Source organism: Pan troglodytes, chromosome 10 (assembly GCF_028858775.2).
Source record: "Pan troglodytes isolate AG18354 chromosome 10, NHGRI_mPanTro3-v2.0_pri, whole genome shotgun sequence".
Lineage (NCBI taxonomy): Eukaryota > Metazoa > Chordata > Mammalia > Primates > Hominidae > Pan > Pan troglodytes.
The window spans coordinates 64,007,607-64,030,426 of NC_072408.2; the positions used below are offsets into that span (position 1 = coordinate 64,007,607).

At 39.9% G+C, this 22,820-nt stretch overlaps 1 protein-coding gene and 1 pseudogene across 13 annotated transcripts in view; one reads left to right on the top strand and one right to left on the bottom strand.

The window, feature by feature from the left end:
• The window catches only part of DENND5B (DENN domain containing 5B), a 208,929-nt gene that overhangs the window by 93,996 nt on the left and 92,113 nt on the right, over window positions 1-22,820 (top strand). For 9 of the 13 annotated variants that reach the window (XM_001138331.7, XM_009425632.5, XM_016923690.4 and 6 more), the window contains 2 exons: window positions 782-891; window positions 16,459-17,125. In XM_001138331.7, the coding sequence (XP_001138331.3) occupies window positions 782-891; window positions 16,459-17,125 (777 nt within the window). Of the gene's footprint in view, window positions 1-781; window positions 892-16,458; window positions 17,126-17,452; window positions 17,640-22,820 lie in introns of those variants that run through there. The other 4 variants (XM_054664381.2, XM_016923694.4, XM_016923693.4 and 1 more) reach the window with 3 other exon arrangements.
• Window positions 18,740-22,576, bottom strand: LOC134807448 (large ribosomal subunit protein uL30m-like; annotated as a pseudogene).

The following is a 22,820-nucleotide window of genomic DNA, read 5'->3' on the forward strand; positions in this document are numbered from 1 at the left end:
AAAGAAACGGGGTCTCACCATGTTGCCCAGGCTGGTTTCAAATTCCTGGGCTCAAGCAATCCTCCTACCTCAGCCTCCCAAAGTTCTGGGATTACAGGCATGAGCTACTGTGCCTGGCCTGAATTTTCTTAGTAATTAAAATGTAGCCTACTTTTATGTTTCCAGAATTTTGCCAGATAATGAATTTAACTTAGGATAGCTCATTTATTTTAAAAGGTTAGTATGTTTAATGTGTTCTGTCTACTAAACAGGATGACTCAGCAATGATGTTTCTAATTCTGTTAATTTTGTTACTTAAGAACCTGGATATGCAATCACATTTCTCAGAGATTTTTGTGGAAACTCAAGCAAAATTGCTTCCTTTGAGCACTGTAGCATGGGGGTCTAAGTGTGTATAAAATTTTAGGATCATAAGACATATGATTAGCTTAATGTAAGACTTTTCTTTTCTGAAGTAAATGTTTTCATATAGTTTATTATTACCACACACTGAAATGTGGACCATAATTAGGTTACAGCAATGATTATATTACCATATTTTGATTTTTAGTATCAGTTGAGTAGCCAGGATTTTAAAATTCAGATTCTGAAGTTTTAAATGCTGCTCTGTTGTTAACAGTTTTTTAGTTGTCCATCGGGATTTTACAATACTGATGGTTAGAGGCAGAAATTGAATCAGATCTCAACATTATCAGTCAGTAGTAGGACTATAAAATAAATAGAAAACTATGACTTGCTTTTGGAAAAGTTCTAGATATTAACTATATATTATTTGTTGTAGGCGAAAATTTTGACCAGAGTCCTTTGAGAAGAACATTCAAATCCAAAGTTCTCGCCCACTATCCTCAGAATATAGAATGGAACCCTTTTGATCAAGATGCAGTGAACATGGTATGTGTTTTTTTTCCCCTCATTTACTCTTTAGCCTTGTTTTCACTTTATTAATATGAAGGTAGTGACTGTATTTTGAATGTCTACCTTATTTCATTTCATTTATTCTTTAAGTGATTTTATAAGAAATGTGAGGCCGGGTGTGGTGGCTCACACCTGTAATCGCAGCACTTTGGGAGGCCGAGGCAGGTGGATCACCTGAGGTCAGTTTAAGACCAGCCTGACCAACATAGTGAAACCCCGTCTCTACTAAAAATACAAATATTGGCCAGGTGTGGTGGCACATGCCTGTAATCCCAGCTACTCGGGAGGCTGAGGCAGGAGAATCACTTGAACCCAGGAGGCGGAGGTTGTGGTGAGCCGTGATCACGCCACTGCACTCCAGCCTGGGCAACAGAGCGAGACTCTGTCTCAAAAAAAAAAAAAAGAAAAAAAAAGAAATGTGATACTCTCCTCATTTTAAAGATCTGGAAGCAGAAACTCAGAGAAGCAAGTTACTTGCCCAGGGTTTCCATAGTTAATAAGTTTATACAGTAGATCCTAAAAGCCCATTTTAGTTTCCTACTATTAAACTGTGTTGTGCATTTGTATTAATATGTAGAAGCTTTGATAAACAGTGATATTACTTTATTGGCCTGAGAGGAGCCTGATGGAAAGAGCCTGATTACAGTTCTCATGTTTCAAGGAATATTGTATGGTAGGCCTATAATTTGTCATTTTTACAGACAATGTAAAGATGAAAAGCAACTTAATTTAGTTATTTAGGTACAGTAGAAATCTGAATTTGTATAATTGTTACCGGTGGATGGAGTCCAGCTTCTTGGTGTCTTGAACAAAAAATTGGACAAAACATACAAACAAAGCAAGGAAAGAATGAAGCGACAAAAGCAGAGATTTATTAAAAATGAAGGTACAATCCACAGGGTGGGAGCAGACCCGAGCAAGCAGCTCAAGAGCCCATTATAGAATTTTCTGAGGTTTAAATACCCTCTAGAGGTTTTCCATTGGTTACTTAGTGTACACTCTATGTAAATGAAGTAATGGCCTACGATCAGTCTGTTTGGTTGTGGGAGGATACCAATCAGAAGCTGAAGCAAAGTTACACCCTACACAAACATACAAACAATCAGAGGCTGAAGTGAAGTTACAAAGTTACACTCCTATGCAAATGAAGACTTGGCCCACGACCATCCTGATTGGTTGTGGGAAGGAAACAATCAGAGGTACTTTCAGTTTTTAGTCTGTCATGCAGAAAAAGGGTGGGGGGAAGGTACAAAGGGAGTAGCCACTGGTCCTTTTGCTACTTGGGCATGGAAAGTTGGGGTTTTCCTTTTGATTTAGTTCTAGAAAGTCAGCATGAATCGGCCTTAGGTTCCCTGCCTCCAGACCCTGTTCTCCTGCCTCATAATGAGTTACCAGTGCTGATTAAATGTCTCTTTTATCCCTGCATGATGTTGTGCATCTATAAGCCCAGCCACTCAGGAGGTTGAGGCAGTGTGACTGCTTGAGCCCAGGAGTTTGAGACCAGAATGGGCACCATAGCAAGACCCTGTCTCAAAATAGGTAGGTAGGTAGGTAGGTAGGTAGGTAGATAGATGGATGGATGGATGGATGGATAGATAGATAGATAGATAGATAGATAGATAGATAGATAGATAGATAGATGATAGAGAGATAGTCAACCTTGAGAGGGTCTTAGAAATAAAGTAGGTCATAGTTTTCAGATTATTTAGGAAGGGCTCTTCTTAGAAGCCTGAGTAATATTTGAGATGTTCATAAACTCTATGATTATATAATTCAGGGGGCCCCAAAGTAAGGAGATAGCAGGCATGATAGATATAGAAATGAATTGGGTATATACGTAAGAATGGGAAAAAAATAAAAAAGATACAGAAATGATTAAAGGTGAACTGAGACACAGTGATAGCCATTGCTATTTTTGAGTTGTTTTGTTTGGTTTTTGTTTTTGTTTTTGAGATAGTCTCGCTCTGTCGCCCAGGCTGGAGTGCAGTGGCACAATCTTGGCTCACTGCAACCTCCACCTCCTGGGTTCAGGCGATCCTCCTGCCTCAGCCTCCCGAGTAGCTGAGATTACAGGCGCACACCACTATGCCCAGCTAATCTTTTGTATTTTTAGTAGAGACACGGTTTCACCATATTGGCCAGGCTGGTGTTGAACTCCTGACCTCAAGTGATCTGCCCTCCTTCAGCCTCCCAGAATGCTGGTATTATGAGCACATACCACCACACCTGGCTCATTTTTGCATTTTTAGTAGAGATGGGGTTTTGCTATGTTGGCCAGGCTGGTCTTGTACTCCTGACCTCTAGTGATCCACCCGCCTCAGCCTCCCAAAGTGCTGGGATTACAGGCGTGAGCCACTGCACCCGGCCTCTTTTTTAGTATTTTAAAGATATTGTTAAAAGACTCCATTATAACCTGATAATCTAACAGAAGGAAATTAATATTCACTAGATGCCTGCTAGAGTACTTTATGTATGTTATTTTCACATACATGTTTACATGTACCCAGTGAGAATTCTTATATTTTCAAAGGTTAAGTAATTTGCCCAAAGTTAGGCAGTAAGACTCAGAAATTAAATCCAGATCATTTTTACTCTCTAGCTCACTTTTTTTCTCATCTGCCTTGCTGCCTTCCCAAAAGAAAAACTGTATAACTGAGTTTTGATCTACACTGGAAATGTTATGGGTCACACTGGACCCTTTGTGATATTTTTGATTCACAGTAAACTCTTTCCAGCCTGGGCTCGCTCTAGGGAGGGGATAGCATGGTGCTTTTTGTAAGGACAAATGCCTAAAGCACTTGGCACTTTGACTTTGATTCCTTACAGAGTACAATGTGGTTATTTTCCTAAACTGTTATACAATACTAAAATAATCAGAGATGCCATTTTGCTGGAAGTTAATATTGTAGATGCCTAGCGTCATCTTTGGTGAAGACTCTACTATAGATATTATGTAGAACACAACTGTTAGTTATCTTTATAAGACTTGGAAGAGTCCAGACAAGCATCTGACTAAAACAGTTGAACAGCAGTGACAAAAAAATAACTTATGAGCTGCTTATGCAGCAAATTAATAGAAAGGCATTTAGGAAAAGAGTGTTTAAATCAAGCAGTGGAAAACTGGATAAGAATATGAATAGATCACAATACTTAATCTTCTTAAATTAGTAAGATATTTCAAAATATAACTTATTCTGTGAGAAATCAGAATGGTATTCAAAGTGAGGTTCTAGCCTAAGCAACATAGGGAGGCCCTGTCTCTACAAATTAAAAAAGAAATAGCTGGGTGTGGTGGCACCATGCCTGTGGTCCCAGCTACTCTGGAGGCTGAGGTGGGAGGATCACTGGGGCCTGGGTACAAGTATGTTCTTACTATATGAATCCACAGTCATTTGGAACAAAATGCCACCCTTGATGTGTTTTCTTTCTTTTAATCATTTGAATGAATTAATAGTGAGATATCCATGATAGCTTTTGCCTCTATCTGCAAAACATTAATCTTTAAAGTAATTATCAGCTTCCTTGATCTTTGATATTTTCTTTACTCCTTGCCCCTGAGGTTATTTTATGTAAGCAGCAAAAGTTTCCCCCTGAAGAATAATCGCAAAGGCTGTGTTTTGATGGTTAAGCACCACATAGCATTTTTTTTATTGCTGCAAATCTAAAAGGATTTGCTTGTACTCCTGGAAAATCTCTGAAAAGCATCCCATTAAAGTAGTTTGCATTCGGGTCACAGATTTACTGCCTTTAATTTCCTCTTTGATTTACTAGTAAGTGCATTTGTATGAAGCTGTAATTTATTCCCACCTAAAGATATAAAGCTTTGTCTTGCCTTTAGCAAAATTCCACCGCAATGAGTCATCACCTTCTGTAATATTAGTCATTCCTCTAACAACAGTAGTGCTTTGAATAAAAGGTCATTAATTTCATACATAAATTAAGTACCCAAAGCAGTGAACTTTGTTAAATAAAATGTTTAATGTGTATGAGTGCAGTGCAAATAAAATAGAAAATAAATACAAGTGACAGGTGAAATAATTCCTGAATTAGTTTTTTTTCCTCAGTTGCTGATCAGAGATTTTTATGAAAAAAAGTAAATATCACAGAACAGAAAGAACAATACAATAAACAGTCAATGTATGTATTAATCACCTAGAACTAACATATGTCAACATTGACATGTTTGCTTCAGAGCTCTACATTTCCTTTCCTTTCCCTTTCCCTTCCTCCCTTTCTTTGCTTTCTTTTCTTTCTTTCCCTTGTTTCCACAGTCTCACTCTGTCTCCCAGATTGGAGTGCAGTACATTTAATTAAATTAATTAATTTATTTGAGACAGTCTCACTCTGTCACCCTGGCAGTTCAGTGGTGCAATCTTGGCTTACTTACAACCTCTGCCTCCGGTGTTCAAGTGATTCTCATGCTTCAGCCTCTTGAGTAGCTGGGATTATAGTCACGCACCATCATGCCTGGCTAATTTTTGTATTTATGGTAGAGACGGGGTCTCCCTATGTTGGCCAGGCTGGTCTCAAACTCCTGGCCTCAAGTGATCTGCCCGCCTCGACCTCTGTGAGCCACTGTGCCTGGTCTGCATTTCATTTTAAATGAAATAAAGCATTGCAAACAGAGCTGAAGGTCCCCCACCCCACTTTCACATCTCTTTGAGGTAATCTGCTTATTGGCATCCATGACTATGTAATATTCTAGTTGATAGATCTTATCTTTAAGCCTGTGTTGTACCTAAGAATTCATAGGAAGAAAACATGGTCAATAACTTTTAAGCAAACTGTATGATAATATAAGGATTCTATTTTTTATGTCTGTCCTAATGAAACATCATAAATATATTTTAGGTAACAAAAGAGTAATAACTATTATAAAGCTCTTTATAATTTGCTGTTAACTTTGATTACAAAGAAGGATATAGTGGAATGAAGAGCAAAGAGTAAACGGTGAAAGGTTGGCTGAAGAAACCTATTCAGATGCTTATCTTGTAAGAGTAAAAGGAAAAAGGGCTATATATGCTTTTTGTAGACTTAGCAATTACTTGAATTTGAAATGGATAATCCCAAATTACGTTCATAGGTTTGACATTAGAATGAAGATAAGCCCTCATTTTGAGCCAAGTTTAGGTTCAAGCTCACAATAAATTTTTTTTTTTTCTTGAGACAGGTTCTGACTCTGTCATCCAGACTGGAGTGTACTGGTGCAATCTTGGCTCACTGCAGCCTTGACCTCCCATGCTCTAGTGATCCTCCACCTCAGCCCCCCAAGTAGCTGAGACTACAGGTGTGCACCACCACGCCTGGCTAATTTTTGTACTTTTTGAGGAGATGGGGTTTGGCTATGTTGCTTAGGCTACTCTCGAACTCCTGGACTCAAGCAATCTGCCCACCTCGGCCTCTCAGAGTGCTAGGATTACAGGTGTGATCCACGATGCCTAGCCATATCTCACAGTAAAATTATAGGAATGGGGCTTTCATTGCTGGAGGACCATTGCTGGAAGACCCTTTTGCCCCCGCCACCCCCATCCTCTCCCCCGTTTCCTTAACATTGCAGCTAGAATATTTCACTGGCATCTCAAATGCAACATATCCAAAACTGAATTCATTATTCGTCCCACCAGTCTTTGTCAGTGAATGGTACAACCATCCACCTACTTGCCAAGTCCAACAATGTACACATCACCCTGAAAGTTCTCACTTACCCTCTCCCATATATAATCAGTTATCTGTCTACTTCTCTCTGTTTCCATATACTCACCTTGGTCCAAACCATCAAGATCTCTTACCTGGACTCCTGCAGTAACCTGTCCATTTCATTCCTCATACTATAGCTTCTGCTTCTGCTGTTCCTTCTCTCTGGAAGGCTCTTCCACCTCTCCTTCACCTAGTGAATTCTTACTATTCCTTCAGACTTCACTGTAAACATTTATATAGAGAAGCTGCTCCTGACCATCACCTTCCACCATCTTCCCAGCACTCAGGTCACCTTAGGTTCTCTTAGTACCTTGTACCTTTTTGTAGCACCTATCTCAGTTGCAGTTAACCAGTTACTTAGCTAGTAGTCAACTATGTATCTCGTGCTTAATGTAAGCACCATGAGAACAGGAGCAGTGTCTCTTATTCATTGTTATATCCCTAGCTTTGCGCATAGTAGATGTTCAAATTGTTGAATAAATGAAGTGATACTTACTTGCTTACAATACTTCTCTTCCCTGTCCTTGACTAAGTGTGACCTCCACTGCAAAACCATCTCTTAAGCAGGAGTAGTTACTCTGTCTTTTCTTATGATATCTCGAACAGAGTCCGTAGCAACACTGATCACATTTTTTTGGTAACTGCTGGTTTCTGTGTCTGTCTTTCCTACTAGACTGTGAACTCCCTAAAGGAAAGGATTATTTTTATCTTTGTCTTTTGAGTTACCAAGATCTAATGCAAAACATGGGACAAAATAAGTGTTTGTGGAAGGAGGGAGAGAAGAGGGGAGGGAGGGAGGGAGACATTCTGAGAAATGTGTTGTTAGGTGATTTTATTGTGCAAACATCATAGAGTGTATATACACATACACAGACCTAGGTGATATAGCCTACTATACTTCTAAGTTATATGGCATAATGTATTGCTCCAGCCGTTGTCCTATAGGCAGTCCATTGTTGACCAGAGTATGGTTATACAGTATATGATTGTATTTGCATAATGAGGGAGAGGCCATGGAAGTCATAGAACTACAAAATGTGGAAAAAGGAATTTTAAAATTCTAGCCAAACTGCCTGAAACAGTCTAGAGAAATATAAGAACATTTGCTGACTCAAACTGGGAAAGTTACACACTTGTCATTATAAGCCTGCTTTGGCTAAAGTAATCTGGTTACTAGTGGTAATCTGATCATCAGTGACACCTCTAATTTTTAGTTGTTTTATTGTGGGATGGTGAGGGGGTATTGTTAGTAGATAGCAAAGTTAAGGGTTAATTAGAGATGTTTAATACCGTGATAAACAAATCTTGATTTATATTTCAGGTTTTCTGAGATTTCTTGCAGTTCCTGACAGTTTAACAATTCTGATGAAACTCAGGTTTTCTGAGAAAGTATCTTGTAGTTCCTGATATAAAACAATACTGTATATCTTTTAAAAATGGAAAAATAATAGCATTTTGCAGTTCATGTTTCCCGATTAGATATATAGTTCTTACTTTTTTTGATTGTTGGAAGAGCATTTAGGAAAAATTCTTACATCTGTTGTCTGTAGCATAGAAAGCCATTCTTCACTTTGAGTACAACTTTTGGCAAGCTTTTTCTGTAAATGTTTGAATGTGCGCTCAAGAAAGCTACAAACCCTTAAGGGAATATTTGGCAGCTGTTCAACAGCAGTTGAGCTATGATTTTGTGATTTAGGATGACAGGAACGCCTATCAATTAAATTAAATCTTTATGTTGACTTTGGTGGTCACTATGTTTCTGTATTGCCTACTTGATGGAAAAAGAATTACAAGCTGAAGTCCAGGCACTGTGGCTCACACTGTAATCCCAGCACTTTGGGAGGCTGAGGCAAGTGGATCACTTGAGACCAAAAGTTCAAGACCAGCCTGGCCAACATGGTGAAACCTCGTCTCTACTAAAAGTACAAAAAAAAAAAAAAAAAAAATAGCCGGGTATGCACGCCTATAATCGCACACACTTGTAATCCCAGCTACTTGGGAGGCTGAGGCAGGAGAATTGCTTGAACTCAGGAGGTGGAGGTTGCAGTAAGCTGACATCACACCACTGCATACCAGACTGGGTGACAGAGTGAGATTCCGTCTCCAAAAAGACAAAAAAAGAATTACAGACCAGATCAAGAGGTGAACTAAGCCTGGTGCTTTACCCCCAGCTGTTTTTGTTTGTTTTCTTGTTCATTTATTTATTCATTCAACCAATTATTATATGCCATGCACTGTGCTAAACAAGTTTGAGTTTAGCCTGGAGCAAGAATAATTCAAATTATCCCTTCTACAATCTTTATTGACTACAATAAATGTGTCAAATGAAGTTTTTGGGTTTTTAGGGTTTTTTGTTGTTTGTTTCTGTTTGTTTTTTTGAGACAGTCTCACTCTGTCATCTAGGCTGGAGTGCAGTGGTGCAGTCTTGGCTCACTGCAACCTCTGCCTCCCGGATTCATGCGATTCTCATGCCTCAGCCTTCCAGGTAGCTGGGGCTACAGGTGTGTCCCACCACGCCCGGCTAATTTTTTGTATTTTTAGTAGAGGCAGGGTTTCGTCATGTTGCCCAGGCTGGTGGTCTTGAACTCCTGAGCTCAGGCAATCCACCCGCCTCAGCCTCCCGAAGTACTGGGATTATGGGTGTGAGCCACTGCACCCAGCCAAATGAGTTTTTATTCATGCTATCAGCAGAGCAACTCATTAACTTGTCATGATGAAATCAGCCTTAATGTGAACTTAGAATTATTAAAAGATTCTGCCATAGCCTTTCCTTATACAGTTATTCCCTTAGGAATAGGTGGCTTTTACCCCCTACCAAATCCAGGTATTCATAGGTTTTTTACCTAAGTCTATATCTCATTCTATCCAAATATACATAGTAATTTAATATGTAAAAGAATTGAGTAAATCTGCCTTAGTCCTTTCCACATCTCATAATCAATGATATGAAATATGAAGACATTTTCACTGGTGCACTAATGCTGAGCTTCACAGTTTTTTCTTTTTACCCATGTTATCAGTCACCACCTGTTATGGCCCCAAATGGTATATTATTCCATTGCAGTTCCCTTGAATGTTTAAAGTTATTGAAATGAAGTACTAGCCCTTGAGTAGCTGGCAATCTAGAGATCAAACAATTATACAATACTAGTAATGTGTATGTTTATATAATGTACATATGTTTACAGTGGTGCAAGACTTTAATTGCTTCTCCACAATAAATACTTTTTAGAGGAGTAACATTTTATGGCATGCGAAAGATGAAGAGAACACTATTTTTTATGGAAAGGTAAAGGAGGACCTCTCTAAGGTAGTATTTATGCAGAGACTTAAGGGAAGTAAGGAAGTATTTTGATTATCTATTGCTGCATGACAATCCATCCGCCTACCAGTTAATGGCTTAAAATAGGGCTTGGCAATTTTTTTCATGAAGAACCAAATAATAAGTAGTTGAGGTATTGTGGGCATACAGTTTCTGCCACAGTCACCCAGCTCTGCTGTTGTAGTGTGAAGGCATCCATAGACAGTGCATAAATGGATGGTTGTGACTGAGTCCCAGTGAAACTTTATTTACAGATCAGGTGGCAGATTGTATTTGACCTAAGGGTTTTTCTTAGTCCATTCCTCCTGCTAAAATAAAATACTTCAGACTGAGTAACTTACAAGGAATAAGAATTTATTTCTCACAGTTCTAGAGGTTGAAAGTACAAGATCAAGGTGTCTGTAGGTTTAGGGTCTAATGATGGCCTAGTCTCTGCTTCTAAGATGGTACTTTGTTATTGTGTACTCCAGAGAGGACAAATGTTGTATCCTCACATGGCAGAAAGCACTAGGGTGCTGCTCCCTTCAACCTTTTATAAGAAGGACGAATCCTTTCATGAGGGCAGAGCCTGCATGACTTAATCACTTCCCCAAAGTCCCCACCTTTTAATACCGTCACCCTGAAGTGATGTTCCAGCATGTGAATTTTGGAGGCACACATATATTTAAACCCATAGCAGGGCTGTTGTTTGCTGACCCTTGATTTAAAGCAACAAAATCATTACTTAGCCTACATATCTGCAATGTAGGTAGCTTTTGGTTGGCTGCGCCTGTATTCTACTTGGTGTTAGTTTGGAAGGTTTGAAGTCTGAGGACTGAAATCATCTGAAAGCTCACCCACTCACAGGCCTGTCTCCTGGACCAGGCATATAGCTAGGGCTCCTTCTGTCTCTGTGTGGTCTTTCATTTGGTCTCACCAGTCAGGCAGCTTCAGGCTAGCTAAACTTTTTATATGTTGCCTCAGGGCTCCCAGAGTGTGTTACCAGGTTACCAGAGAGAGAGAGAGAGAGAGAGAGAGAGAGGGAGAGGAGATGGAAGCTGTATTGCCTTTTTTAGCCTGTGCTCAAAAGTCACTCTGTCACTTGTCACTGCTGTTGCATTTTACTTGACTAGGCCAGGGGTGGGCATACATGGCCCCCAGGCCAAATCTGTCCAGCTGACTGTTTTTATAAATAAAATTGTATTGGAACAAAGCCATACTTATGTGTTTAAAGGTTGGTACAAAAGTAATTGTGGTTTTGGACAGAATTTTAAATCATAACTAGGCTCAAGCACATCCTTATTAATCAAAATAGGAACCATTACAATCAACACATTTTTGCCAATGAGAAATAAGTTTGTTTATTCCTGTAACGTAAAATATCCGTGCTTTGGGATTTGATGAACTCTTGGAAAGCATTTTCTGCATCCTGCTGGTTGTGGAAGCGTTTTCCCTGCAAAAAGTTGTCGAGATGCTTGAAGAAGTGGTAGTCAGTTGGCAAGAGGTCAGGTGAACATGGTGGATGAGGCATAACTGCATAGCCCAATTCATTAAACTTTTGAAGTATTTGTTGTGTGATGTGCGGTCAGGCATTGTTGTGGAAAAGAACTGGGCCCTTTCTGTTGACCAGTGCCCGCTGCAGGCTTTGCAGTTTTTGATGCATCTCATCGATTTGCTGAGCATACTTCTTGGATGTAATGATTTCGCCAGGATTCAGGAAGCTGTAGTGGATCAAACCAGCAGCAGGCCACCAAACAGTGACCGTGACCTTTTTTTGGTGCAAGTTTGGCTTTGGGAAGTACTTTAGAGCTTCTTCTTGGTTCAGCCACTAAGCTGGTCATTGCCGGTTGTCTAATGAAATCCACTTTTTGTTGCACATGACAATTTGAGAAATGGTTCGTTGTTGCTTTGTAGAATAAGAGAAGACGACACTTGAAAATGATGCTTTTATTTTATTTTGTTTTGTTTTGTTTTGTTTTGTTTTGTTTTGTTTGAGATGGAGTCTCACTCTGTTGCCTAGGCTGGAGTTCAGTAGCACAATCTCGGCTCACTGCAACCTCCGCCTCCCAGGTTCAAGCAATTCTCCTGCCCCAGCCTCCTGAGTAGCTGGGTCTACAGGTGCATGCCACCACGCCCTGCTAATTTTTTGTATTTTAGTAGAGACAGGATTTCACCATGTTGCCCAGGCTGGTTTCAAACTGAGCTCAGGCATTCCACCTGCTTCAGCCTTCCAAAGTGCTAGGATAACAGGCATGAGCCACCGCACCTGGCTCCAAGATGACGATTTTTTAAAATTTCCACTCAGCTCATGAGGCACCCACTTACCGAGTTTTTCCACCTTTCCAATTTGCTTCACATGTCAAACGGCCATAGAATGGTCGACGTTGAGTTCTTCAGCAACTTTTCATGTTGCTGAAGAGGATCAGCTTCAATGATTGCTCTCAATTGATCATTGTCAACATCTGATGGCCAGCCACTATGCTCCTCATCTCCAAGGCTGCCATCTCCTTTGCAAAACTTCTTGAACCACCACTGCACTGTGCGTTAGTTAGCAGTCCCTGGGTCAAATGCATTGTCGATGTTGTGGTTGTCTCCACTGCTTTACGACCCATTTTGAACTTGAATAAGAAAATTGCTCGAGGTCGGGTCGGGTAGCTTACACCTGTAATCCCAGCACTTTGGGAGGCCAAGGCGGGCAGATCACTTGAGGTCAGGAGTTTGAGACCAGCCTGGCCAACATGGTGAAACCCCGTCTCTACTAAAAATACAAAATTAGCTGGGCATGGTGGTGCAGGCCTGTAGTCCCAGCTACTCGGGAGGCTGAGGCTTGAACCTGGGAGGCGGAGGTTGCAGTGAGCCAAGATTGCGCCACTGCACTCCAGCCTGAGTGACAGAGTGAGACTCTATCTCAAAAAAAAAAAAAAAGAAAAAAAGAAAAGAAAACTGCTCTAATTTGCTTTTTGTCTAACATTTTCAGTCTAAAATCTAAAATAAACAGCAAGTAATAAGTCATTAGCAAAAAAACATAAAGCGAGAAATGCCCATTAAAATGATGGTCCAGGCTCAGTGGCTCAAGCCTGTAATCCCAGCACTTTGAGAGGACGAGGCAGGCGGATTACGAGGTCAGGAGTTTGAGACCAGCCTGGCCAACATAGTGAAACCCATCTCTACTAAAAATACAGAAATTAGCCAGGTGCAGTGGCAGGCGCCTGTAATCCCAGCTACTTGGGAGGCTGAGGCAGGAGAATTGCTTGAACTTGCGAGGCAGAGGTTGCAGGGAGCCGAGATCGTGCCACTGCACTCCAGCCTGGGTGACAGAGCAAGACTCCGTCTTGGAAAAAAAAAAAAAAAAGATGTATACTATAACCACATTTATTTAAAAAGTGTATTCCAATGTCAAATGGCAAATTCCAACAATGCAAAAACCACAGTTACTTTTGCACTCACCTAATACAATGTGGAGTGGAGCAGTTGTGACAAAGACTGTATGGCCTCCAGAGCCTAAAATACTTATCTGTCTCTTTATAGAAAAAGTTTCCCAGATCCTGGTATAGGCACTCTCAGCAGCCCACCCAGGTTCAAGGAGAGTGAGCTCCACTTCTTAATGGGGAAGTGTCAAGGTTTGGAAGAGTGTGTGAAAGTAGAAATATTATTGGAGCTATATCTGCCACAAGGAATGAGTCATGTGGATACCGAGGGGAAGAAAGCTGCTGGGAAAGGGAAGAGCAGATTTTGATGGGAGCACGCGGGGTGTGTTCATAGAACAGTAACGTGCCATTGTTGCTGGAGTAGAGTGGGTGAGTTAGAGAGTATAAGATGAGGGCAGAGAGGTTGTTGGGGGCTGAGTCATGCAGGGCTTCCTTGCAGGCCATTATAAGGACATCAGCTTTTAGTGAGATAAGAGTCCATTGGAGAATTTTGGCAAGAGTGACAAGATCTAACATATTTTTTAAGGATTGCTTTGGCTCTTATAAGGGAAATAGATTATGGGGGACAAGGGCGGAAACAGGCTGTTACATCCAGACAAGAAAAGAGGGTGACTTAGATTAGAGTGGTAAGAGTAAAGATCGAAACAATTACTTTCTGACTCAGGAGGCTGAGGCGGGAGGATTGCTTTTACCCAGGAGTTTGAGGCTGCAGTAAACTGTGATTGTACCACTGCACTTCATCCTGAGTGATAGAGCAAGACCTCACCTCTAAAAAAGAAAAAAAAAAAAAGAAGCAACAGCAATTAGTTTCTGCATGTATTTTTGAAGATAGAATTGATAATATTTGCTGATGGATTGGATAATGGGGTAAGTGAGAAAGAGAGGAAGAAGTTAAAGATGACTCCAAGGTTTTTGTCCTGGGCAAATTAGATGGATGGAATTACAGAAAAGACTGATATAAGGAGAAACTGATTTGGAGGAAGAAATCAGAACTTCAGTTTGGGACATGGTAAGTTTGAATTGCCTATTAGACATCTTGATGGGATTGTCAAGTAGTTACTCAGTTAAGAGTCAGGTTCATGAGATTGTAGATTTGGGAGTTGAAAGAGTATATTTAAAATCATGGAAGAAGTTGCTCCGGAAATGAACTTGGATAGAAAAGAAACCCAAAATGTGGCACAATCATGACATGAGCTTCAAAGCCAATAGTTTTTAGGGTAAAGGAAAGGACCACGATCTGAAATGGCTGTGAGGAGCAGTTTGGACACCCACCCGCCTTCATGCTTAATGACAATTGTGTTGCATTAATCCTATCCCACCATCAAGATTTTGTTTTTAAGCAGTGGGAACCCAGAAATCTTAACACTGAAAGAATTCCACTGTACAAAATAAATGAAAGTGGAGTGTGCATAGGGGAAGGAGGGACACTGGCCCTCTCAACTTCTTCCTCTAGCCTCTCACTCCCTTCCAAGGCCCTGAGATATTCCTGCTGCCTCTTTGGAACCCCTTTGAAAACCACTCCCCTTAGTGTTCCAAGATGGATGTGCTAAGAGGCACATCTAATTCTGTCCCTCTCCTAAAAACCCTTCAGAGGTTTCCCATTGTCCTCCCCACAGTTCTAACATGGCCTACCAAGGCCCTTCATGGGCTAGCCCCTGATTATTTCTCTTGCTTTCTTTCACGTCCTCCCACCTTGCATTCTCTGCCCCACCCACACTGACCTGTTTCAGTTCCTCAAACTCTTCTGGGCTTTTGCACATGTCCTCTCTGCCTGGAATCTTCTTTATCCACTAAGACCTATACTCGTCCTGAGGTTTCAGTTGGGCTTCATTTTTTCCTGGTGGCTCCTTCTTTTCTAATGTGTGTCTTCCTACTATTATATGTTTTTCCCATAGCAACCCTTATTTACCCTATCATAGCACTTCCCTTACTTTATAGTTTATGATTTTTAAAACTTACCTGTTATCCTTACTCGACTGGAAATACCATAGGACCATGGGCCATGTCTGTCCTTCCCACCATTGTATCATAGGGCCCCTCTCATAAAAGGCACTTAATAAATGTTTTTTGATGGTTTGAATGAAGAAATAAAGGAATTGTATTTTCTTGGTAATGTGGGGATGTGGGAGACAGTCTAAATTTTGTACCATATCAGTTATTAAATATAGAAAAATAGAAAATAATATACGGTTAAATTATTTCTATGTAAAAAGCATATTGCAATACAAAAACAGAAATATCTAAATATGAATAATGAGTATTAGTTAGGATGGTTGAATTACAAGTTCTGTTTTCCTTAGTATATTTCAACTTTTCTGTAATTTCACTTCTTTTATTTAAAATGTTTTAAAGAATCAATTCTAATTTTCTGTGCATTTTAAGTGTCTTAAATATAGCATCTTTAGCTCCTCTGGGTAATTTTGTTCTCAAGTTTCCTCAATCCTGGGTAGTTCCCAAGAACTAGAGCGTAATCTCTACTAGAAGTAATCTAAAATGCCTTGTTTCTGTGCTTCTGCTTTAGTAGATCAAAAAGCTTTCAATTTCCAAAGTTTCTTTTTCTTGGATAAAATACCATACTATTCAAAATAGCAAAGATGACACTGTTGTTTTTATTATTCTTTGTTTAACTTTTTTCCACTTCCTAAATGAGCCTTTTCCTATTTCCCTGTATTAAATACTTGAGTACTATTTTTGTGAAGTGCTTTTTAATATTTGTGAAATGCTTTTGCCTACTCTGTCTTCAAGTCGTTGATACAGCAGCTATTGTAGGTAAAGGAACTGAGGCTCACAGAAGTTATATGGCTTGCTAAAGGCCACAAGCTTGGTTAGAGGTTTACTCTGGGACTAAATCAGTGATTCTCTTGTTCTTAGTAAAGCCCCTTGCATGTAACATCACACAGTAAAAGTTTTTCCCTTGTATATACTCCTTTTAAGAATAATTTTATATACATGTGTATGAGGAATTTATAATATATTTCTAATTTAAGGCTATTGCCAATATTAAATCTGGATAAAACCTGTCTTTTTGAATCCTGTTATGTTAAAAAAACAACATTTATTTCTGGCTTGAAGTTATTTGTGTACTGCATTCTGATTTTTTTTTTCTTTCTTTCACAGTTGTGCATGCCTAAAGGGCTATCTTTCAGGACACAAACGGACAATAAAGACCCCCAGTTTCACTCATTTATAATTACCAGGGAAGATGGTTCTCGCACCTATGGTTTTGTTCTCACTTTTTATGAAGAAGTTACAAGTAAGCAAATCTGCACAGCAATGCAGACACTTTACCAGATGCACAACGCTGAGCATTACAGCAGTGTGTATGCTTCATCTTCCTGCAGTATGGACTCATTGGCAAGTAGTCTTGATGAAGGAGATACAACTTCCCTTTTGAAACTCCAGCGATACAACTCCTATGATATTAGCAGAGACACCCTGTATGTTTCAAAAAGTATATGCTTGATCACACCGTTACCATTCATGCAGGCCTGCAAGAAATTCCTTATCCAGCTTTACAAGGCTGTTACCTCACAGCAGCCACCACCCTTGCCACTTGAAAGCTATATCCACAATATTCTTTATGAAGTACCCCTTCCACCTCCAGGGAGGTCACTGAAATTTTATGGTGTTTATGAACCTGTCATCTGCCAGAGGCCTGGGCCCAGTGAACTCCCCCTCTCTGATTACCCACTTCGGGAGGCATTTGAGCTCCTGGGATTAGAGAACCTGGTGCAGGTGTTTACCTGTGTTCTTTTAGAGATGCAAATCCTTCTCTACTCACAAGGTAGGTTTTCCTTGGATTTTACATTTTCCAAAAACAAGTACTTTTGCTCCCAACTACTGTGTTTCCATGGGGTATATTATTAGAACCGAACAATGATCACAGTCTTTTCTGTTTTGTGTAAAGGGAGCAGGTATGGTGGGACCAGCGGCTGAGATGAGACTGCTGTTTCTCTTTGAGGTGGCAGTCAGTGACTGCAGAGAGAAATAGGAAGGAACACAAGTGTTAACTTGGCTGATTTGGGTATATTTATTTATTAATGGAAATAGCCCTTTTTTCCTGATAATATATAATCGTCATTAAGAAAACATTTTTTCTTCATCATAATGAGAGTGAGAGAACTCTGTTACTACTAGAAACGTGTAGACTTCCCATTCTTTATGGATTAGTAAAGGTTCACATCAAAACTCAGCGAACATTGAAAAGGGATAAATGAAATTGTTGACTCTGCAGCTTCCTGAGGCAATCAACTTTGGATCTTTGCCTGTGGGAGCATTTCATCTGAGTGAGAGAAAAGGTGAGCAGGCATGAGACAGATGACTTTCCCAGGTCTAACAGTTCTGCCAGAGTTTGTGTGTGTGTGTGTGTGTGTGTGTGTGTGGTTTTTTGTTTATGTTTTTTAATCTCAGAAGGAAGTTATCTTTGTGGTATCTTTCATTCAAAGTTCTTCCAACACATATTAAGAAAATAACAAACTATGGATTTTATTTTACCAGTACATTTGTGAAGACTAATGTTGAGCCTAGACTAGGATACTAGTTGTCATCTGAATATGAATGTGTAGAGAAAATAGAGATGCTATGTCTTAATGGATAGTGAATTGAAGGAAATTATAAAATAGTACCTGTACACTGATAGATTCTTCAAAAAAGGTTACACAAATATTTGGATTCACTTTTTTTTTTAGACAAGTTCTCACTCTGTCACCCAGGCTGGAGTGCAGTAGTGCAATCATGGGTCACTGCAACCTCGACATCCCGTGCTCAAGCTGTCTTCCCACCTCACCCTCCTGAGTAGCTGGTACTATAGGAATGTGCCACCGCATCAGCTAATTTTTTATTTTTTGTAGAGACGGACTGTCACTGTCTTGCCCTGGACTCTCAAAATCCTAGGCTCAAATGATCCTCCCGCCGTGGCCTCCCAAAGTGCTGGAATTACAGGCATGAAGCATTGCACCTGACTGGGGTTAGCATTTTGCTAACTTGTATTTAAGCTGGCAGAATTGTAGTGCAATCCCGACTGGTGCCGTCAAGCTTATTTTACCACTTTCCTTTTTTTATTTTTCTATTTTAAATTATAAGTGGGGCTGAGCCAAGTAGACTATATTTGTACTTCCCCATCTTGTGTGTATGTTGACACTATTTGTGTGTTGACAGCCGTTCACAAGGTTGTATTTTCTTCAGTTTATCCAACATAATGTTCTTTGATAATGTGTTTCATGTCTCAGTTTTTGTTGTCAGGAAGTTATTCTCTAATGACCAATCTAAATTCTTTCCTTTCTTCTTTCACCCACTTTCTTTTTATATGTATATATTTAAAATATATTTTAGTGAAACACTTTCTCATCATCTTTAGATAAAAAAAAAATCCATTTTTTAATCTGAAGCTCCTTGGGCATTAGGAGTTAATTGCTTTCTGCTCCACAGATTTCAGATGCCACTGCACTAATTCCCCAGTGCTCTTGAGGCAGAGCTTAGACATGTCCTCCTCAGTTGGAAATCCTTGTGGCAACTTCAGGGGCTTGATTCTTACTGACTGTTAAACCACTTTCAGTTTTGCATTCACTGAAGCAATATGCCTGTGAACTTGATGGGTATGTGTGTTTTCTAATCTGAGCATCTTTATTATGTCTTTTTCCCAATATGGACACCTTTTTGTACTTTTTTATTCTGGTAACAATATGCAGTTTCTGAGGATTCTGTGGATCTCCGTCATATTTTTCATGATCTGCAAGTGAAGGCTGAAACGCTTTATATGAAATTCTTGACCTGGTAAATTTGTGATGAATCCAATCTATGTAAACGAGAGACTTCACACCTTTTGTCCCAGTCTGTAGTTCATTTTGCCTCTTGAGCTACTGACAGCAAAGTCCCTGCCATAAGTGTAGTGACTGTTCTCTTTAGAGAGAGCGCCTGCTAAATATTCAGCATGAACCTTCCCACCAGCAGAAGCTGAGGACTCACTCCTTCCATTATTACTTACAGATCACCTTTTTGTATCTGAAAAATTTTACCTTAAGTAATTCTCTCTTCCTTTCTTCCTTTTATTTCCCTGAATGGAGTAGGGGTTAGAGAATGGCTAGAAGGGGCAGAGGCTTGGAGCTTAATACCTTATGGTGTTTTAGCCCATTAGAAAAAAATAACTTTTTTTTTTTTTAAGACAGAGTCTCGCCCTGTTGCCCAGGCTGGAGTGCAGTGGCATGATCTTGGCTCACTGCAACCACTGCCTTCCGGGTTCAAACGATTCTCCTGCCTCAGCCCCCCGAGTAGCTGGGACTATGGGTGCGCACCACCACACCCAGCTGATTTTTGTATTTTTATTAGAGACAGGGTTTTCACCATGTTGGTCAGGCTGGTCTTGAACTCCTGACCTCATGATCCACTCGCCTCAGCCTCCCAAAGTGCTGGGATTACCGGCGTGAGCCACTGTGCCTGGCCGAAAAAAAGAACTTTATATTCTAGACTTAGAAGAAATCTTAAAGGCCATTTTCTTGAATCTTGAAGTTCAATTTATTTATGTTCTGCCTGGAGAAGCAATTTGGGTTAGAAAGAATATTGGGGGTGGGTGGGTTCTTTTGTTTTGCCTTTAATTTTTAGAGATCGGGTCTCACTGTGTTGCCCAGAATGGAGTACAGTGTATTCACAGGCACAGTCATAGCACACTGCAGCCTCAAACTCCTCAGCTCACACCATCCTCCCACCTCAGCGTCCCGAGTAGTTGAGACTGCAGGCACATACCACCATGCCTGGTTTAGAGTATTGGTTTTTGAAGTCATAACAATCCTGGGTTCAAATATCTACTCTGTCATTTATTAACTATACCCGTGGGCGAGTTAGGTAATCCTCCTGTGTGACAGTTGCCACATCTCTATAGGGATAATAGTTTGGGTTTTTTTTTTTTTTCTCCTTTCTCACTGATCTATTATGACAATTAAATAAGAAAACGTGTATAAAATACTTAGGGTATAATTGACACTGACTAAATGATAGCTGATGCTATTACAATAATTACTAGTTTTATTAGTCCCATATAATCTTCTATAAATTACACTTATCTCTAAGTTGTGAAGGTTCAACATATTACTACATTTAACATAAAACCTTTTTAAATGATACAGTCAAGAGTTTATTCCAGAGTTGAGAACCTAATAAATGTTCTTTTATATTGTATACCATGCATTTTTTAGAAGGCAAAAAAAAACCCAAAAGCTTCCATTATCACACTTCCTCTTTTATTTTTTATTTTTATTTTTTTTTATTGAGACGGAGTCTCGCTCTGTCACCCAGGCTGGAGTGCAGTGGCGCAATCTCAGCATATTGCAACCTCCACCTCCTGGGTTCAAGCGATTCTTGTGCCTCAGCCTCCCAAGTACCTGGGACTACAGGCGCGCACCACCATGCCTGGCTAATTTCTTTGTATTTTTAGTAGAGATGAGGTTTTGCCATGCTGGCTAGGCTGGTCTCGAACTCCTGACCCTAGGTGATCTGCCTGCCTTGGCCTCCCAAAGTGCTGGGATTACAGGCGTAAGCCACCGCGCCCAGCCCACACCTCCTCTTTTAAGTAGCAGGTTATGTCTCACCGTTTGTGGTCTGTCCTGAGCTCTCCTATTTCTGCTCTTTTTTTGTTTGTTTGTTTTGAGACAGGGTGTCACTCTGGTGCCCAGGCTGGAATGCAGTGACATGATCGTAGCTCACTGCAACCTCAAACTCCAGGGCTCAAGCAACCTTCCCCCCTCAGCCTCCTGAGTAGCTGGGACTACAGGCATGCATTACCATACCTGACTAATGTTTTTTATTTTTAGTGGAGATGAAGTCTCACTACACTGCCCAGGCTGGTTTGAAACTCCTGGGCTCAAGCGATCGTCCTGCCTCAGCTTCCCAAAGTGTAGGGTTTACAGGTGTGAGCCACTGCTTAGCTTGTCCTGTTTGGTTTATGGAGTCTGTTCAGGAGTTTTAGCTCATTAATATCTACCAATTTATTTCAGTTTCAAATGAAGAAGAATAAGCATTTATGGATATGGTTTTATACTCTGAGTATTTTTTTGTAATCTGTATGCCGAGAACAACAGAGTGAATCCTGAGATTATAGAGCTAGATTTTTAAAAAATTTAAAGTGTCATACCCCAAAAAATTGCCATACAGTAAATTTATAACCATTCACTAAAATCACTCTATGTTAGGAATTGTGCTACAAAAAGGCATTGTATATTTTGGATCTTTTCCCTACATTTAATCCTCTCAACAGCAGTGAGTTAGTGCTGTTGTGCATTTTTTGTTGAGGAGGAGATTGAGGCTTGGGGAAACTAAGTAATCTGCCCAAGATGATACAGCTAGTAAGTAATGTAGTACTACTAAGAATTGGGTTTCATCAGTCTTTTTTCAGATGCTTAACCACTGTGTTAACTGTATTGGGCACTGCACTTAACCTCTCCTTATCTGTCTCAACATTTATTTTTAAATGATTAACTCATTCTGTGGGTCTATTGTAAAAGTGTCATGCGAAGTAATTGTAGAGTATAAAATGAAAGCTCTGTGTAAATCTAGATTTTAATATTGACAATGTCTCTTCTATTAGAGAAAAATATTTCAGTTAAATGAATGAAATAGGTGTCCTTATGTTGATTTGTACTTGGGTGCCCTCCTTTACTCTTCTTAACTGTGTTAAGGGGGTTTTAATAACATGTGATACTTCATTTCTTACTCACTGATAAAGCTATGCCATAAATTTAAAAACATTGCATGTGCTGAAGAGTTACCATGAAAACCCAAAGTGAATCAAAGTAGATGGATTTCAGTGATGAAAATGTCCTTCTAGACTGATTTGAAATTCTGATCCACAGCCCATTTAAACCAATTCAATCTGTTATTTAGGAAGTGCATATATCACTGTCACTTTGCAGTGGTAACTAGCTAGAAATTCTAAGTAGAGAAAATGTACCCAGGATGTGAAGGCTGTTTTCTAGGACCCCAGATCAGAAATGGGCACTTTGTTCTGCAACTGGGAAATACCTGGAGCAGCACAGTATGAAAATCAGAGTATGATTCTTTTTTCAAAGAACTAGTGGAAGAATAAAAGGGGAATTTAAACACCATTGTCTAACTTTTGATACCAATAATTGAAGTCTAAGAAACATTTTTGGGCCTTGCTTACCTCCTTTGGTTCTTCATAGTGGAAATAAACCACTACCCACACCACACTGCATGCCTGTGTGCCTTTGCAGTGCTTGTCTGCCATCCCTCTGTTCGTTTCATTCCTTTATGAGTTGTATGTGAATTAACCTTGTCAGAAGGTGGAGGCTACTTAAAGTTTTCTTGAAAAAGTTGGGAGCTTTCTCATCACAAATTGCTAGGCATGCTCAAGTGGACATCATAGTTCTCCTTGGAACTGCCATCCATAAACCAAACAGTACTTTGCTGGTCAACTGAGAGGTGTTTATAGGGCATTGTCCAAGTGACAATTAAATGCAGAAGGTTCTCCT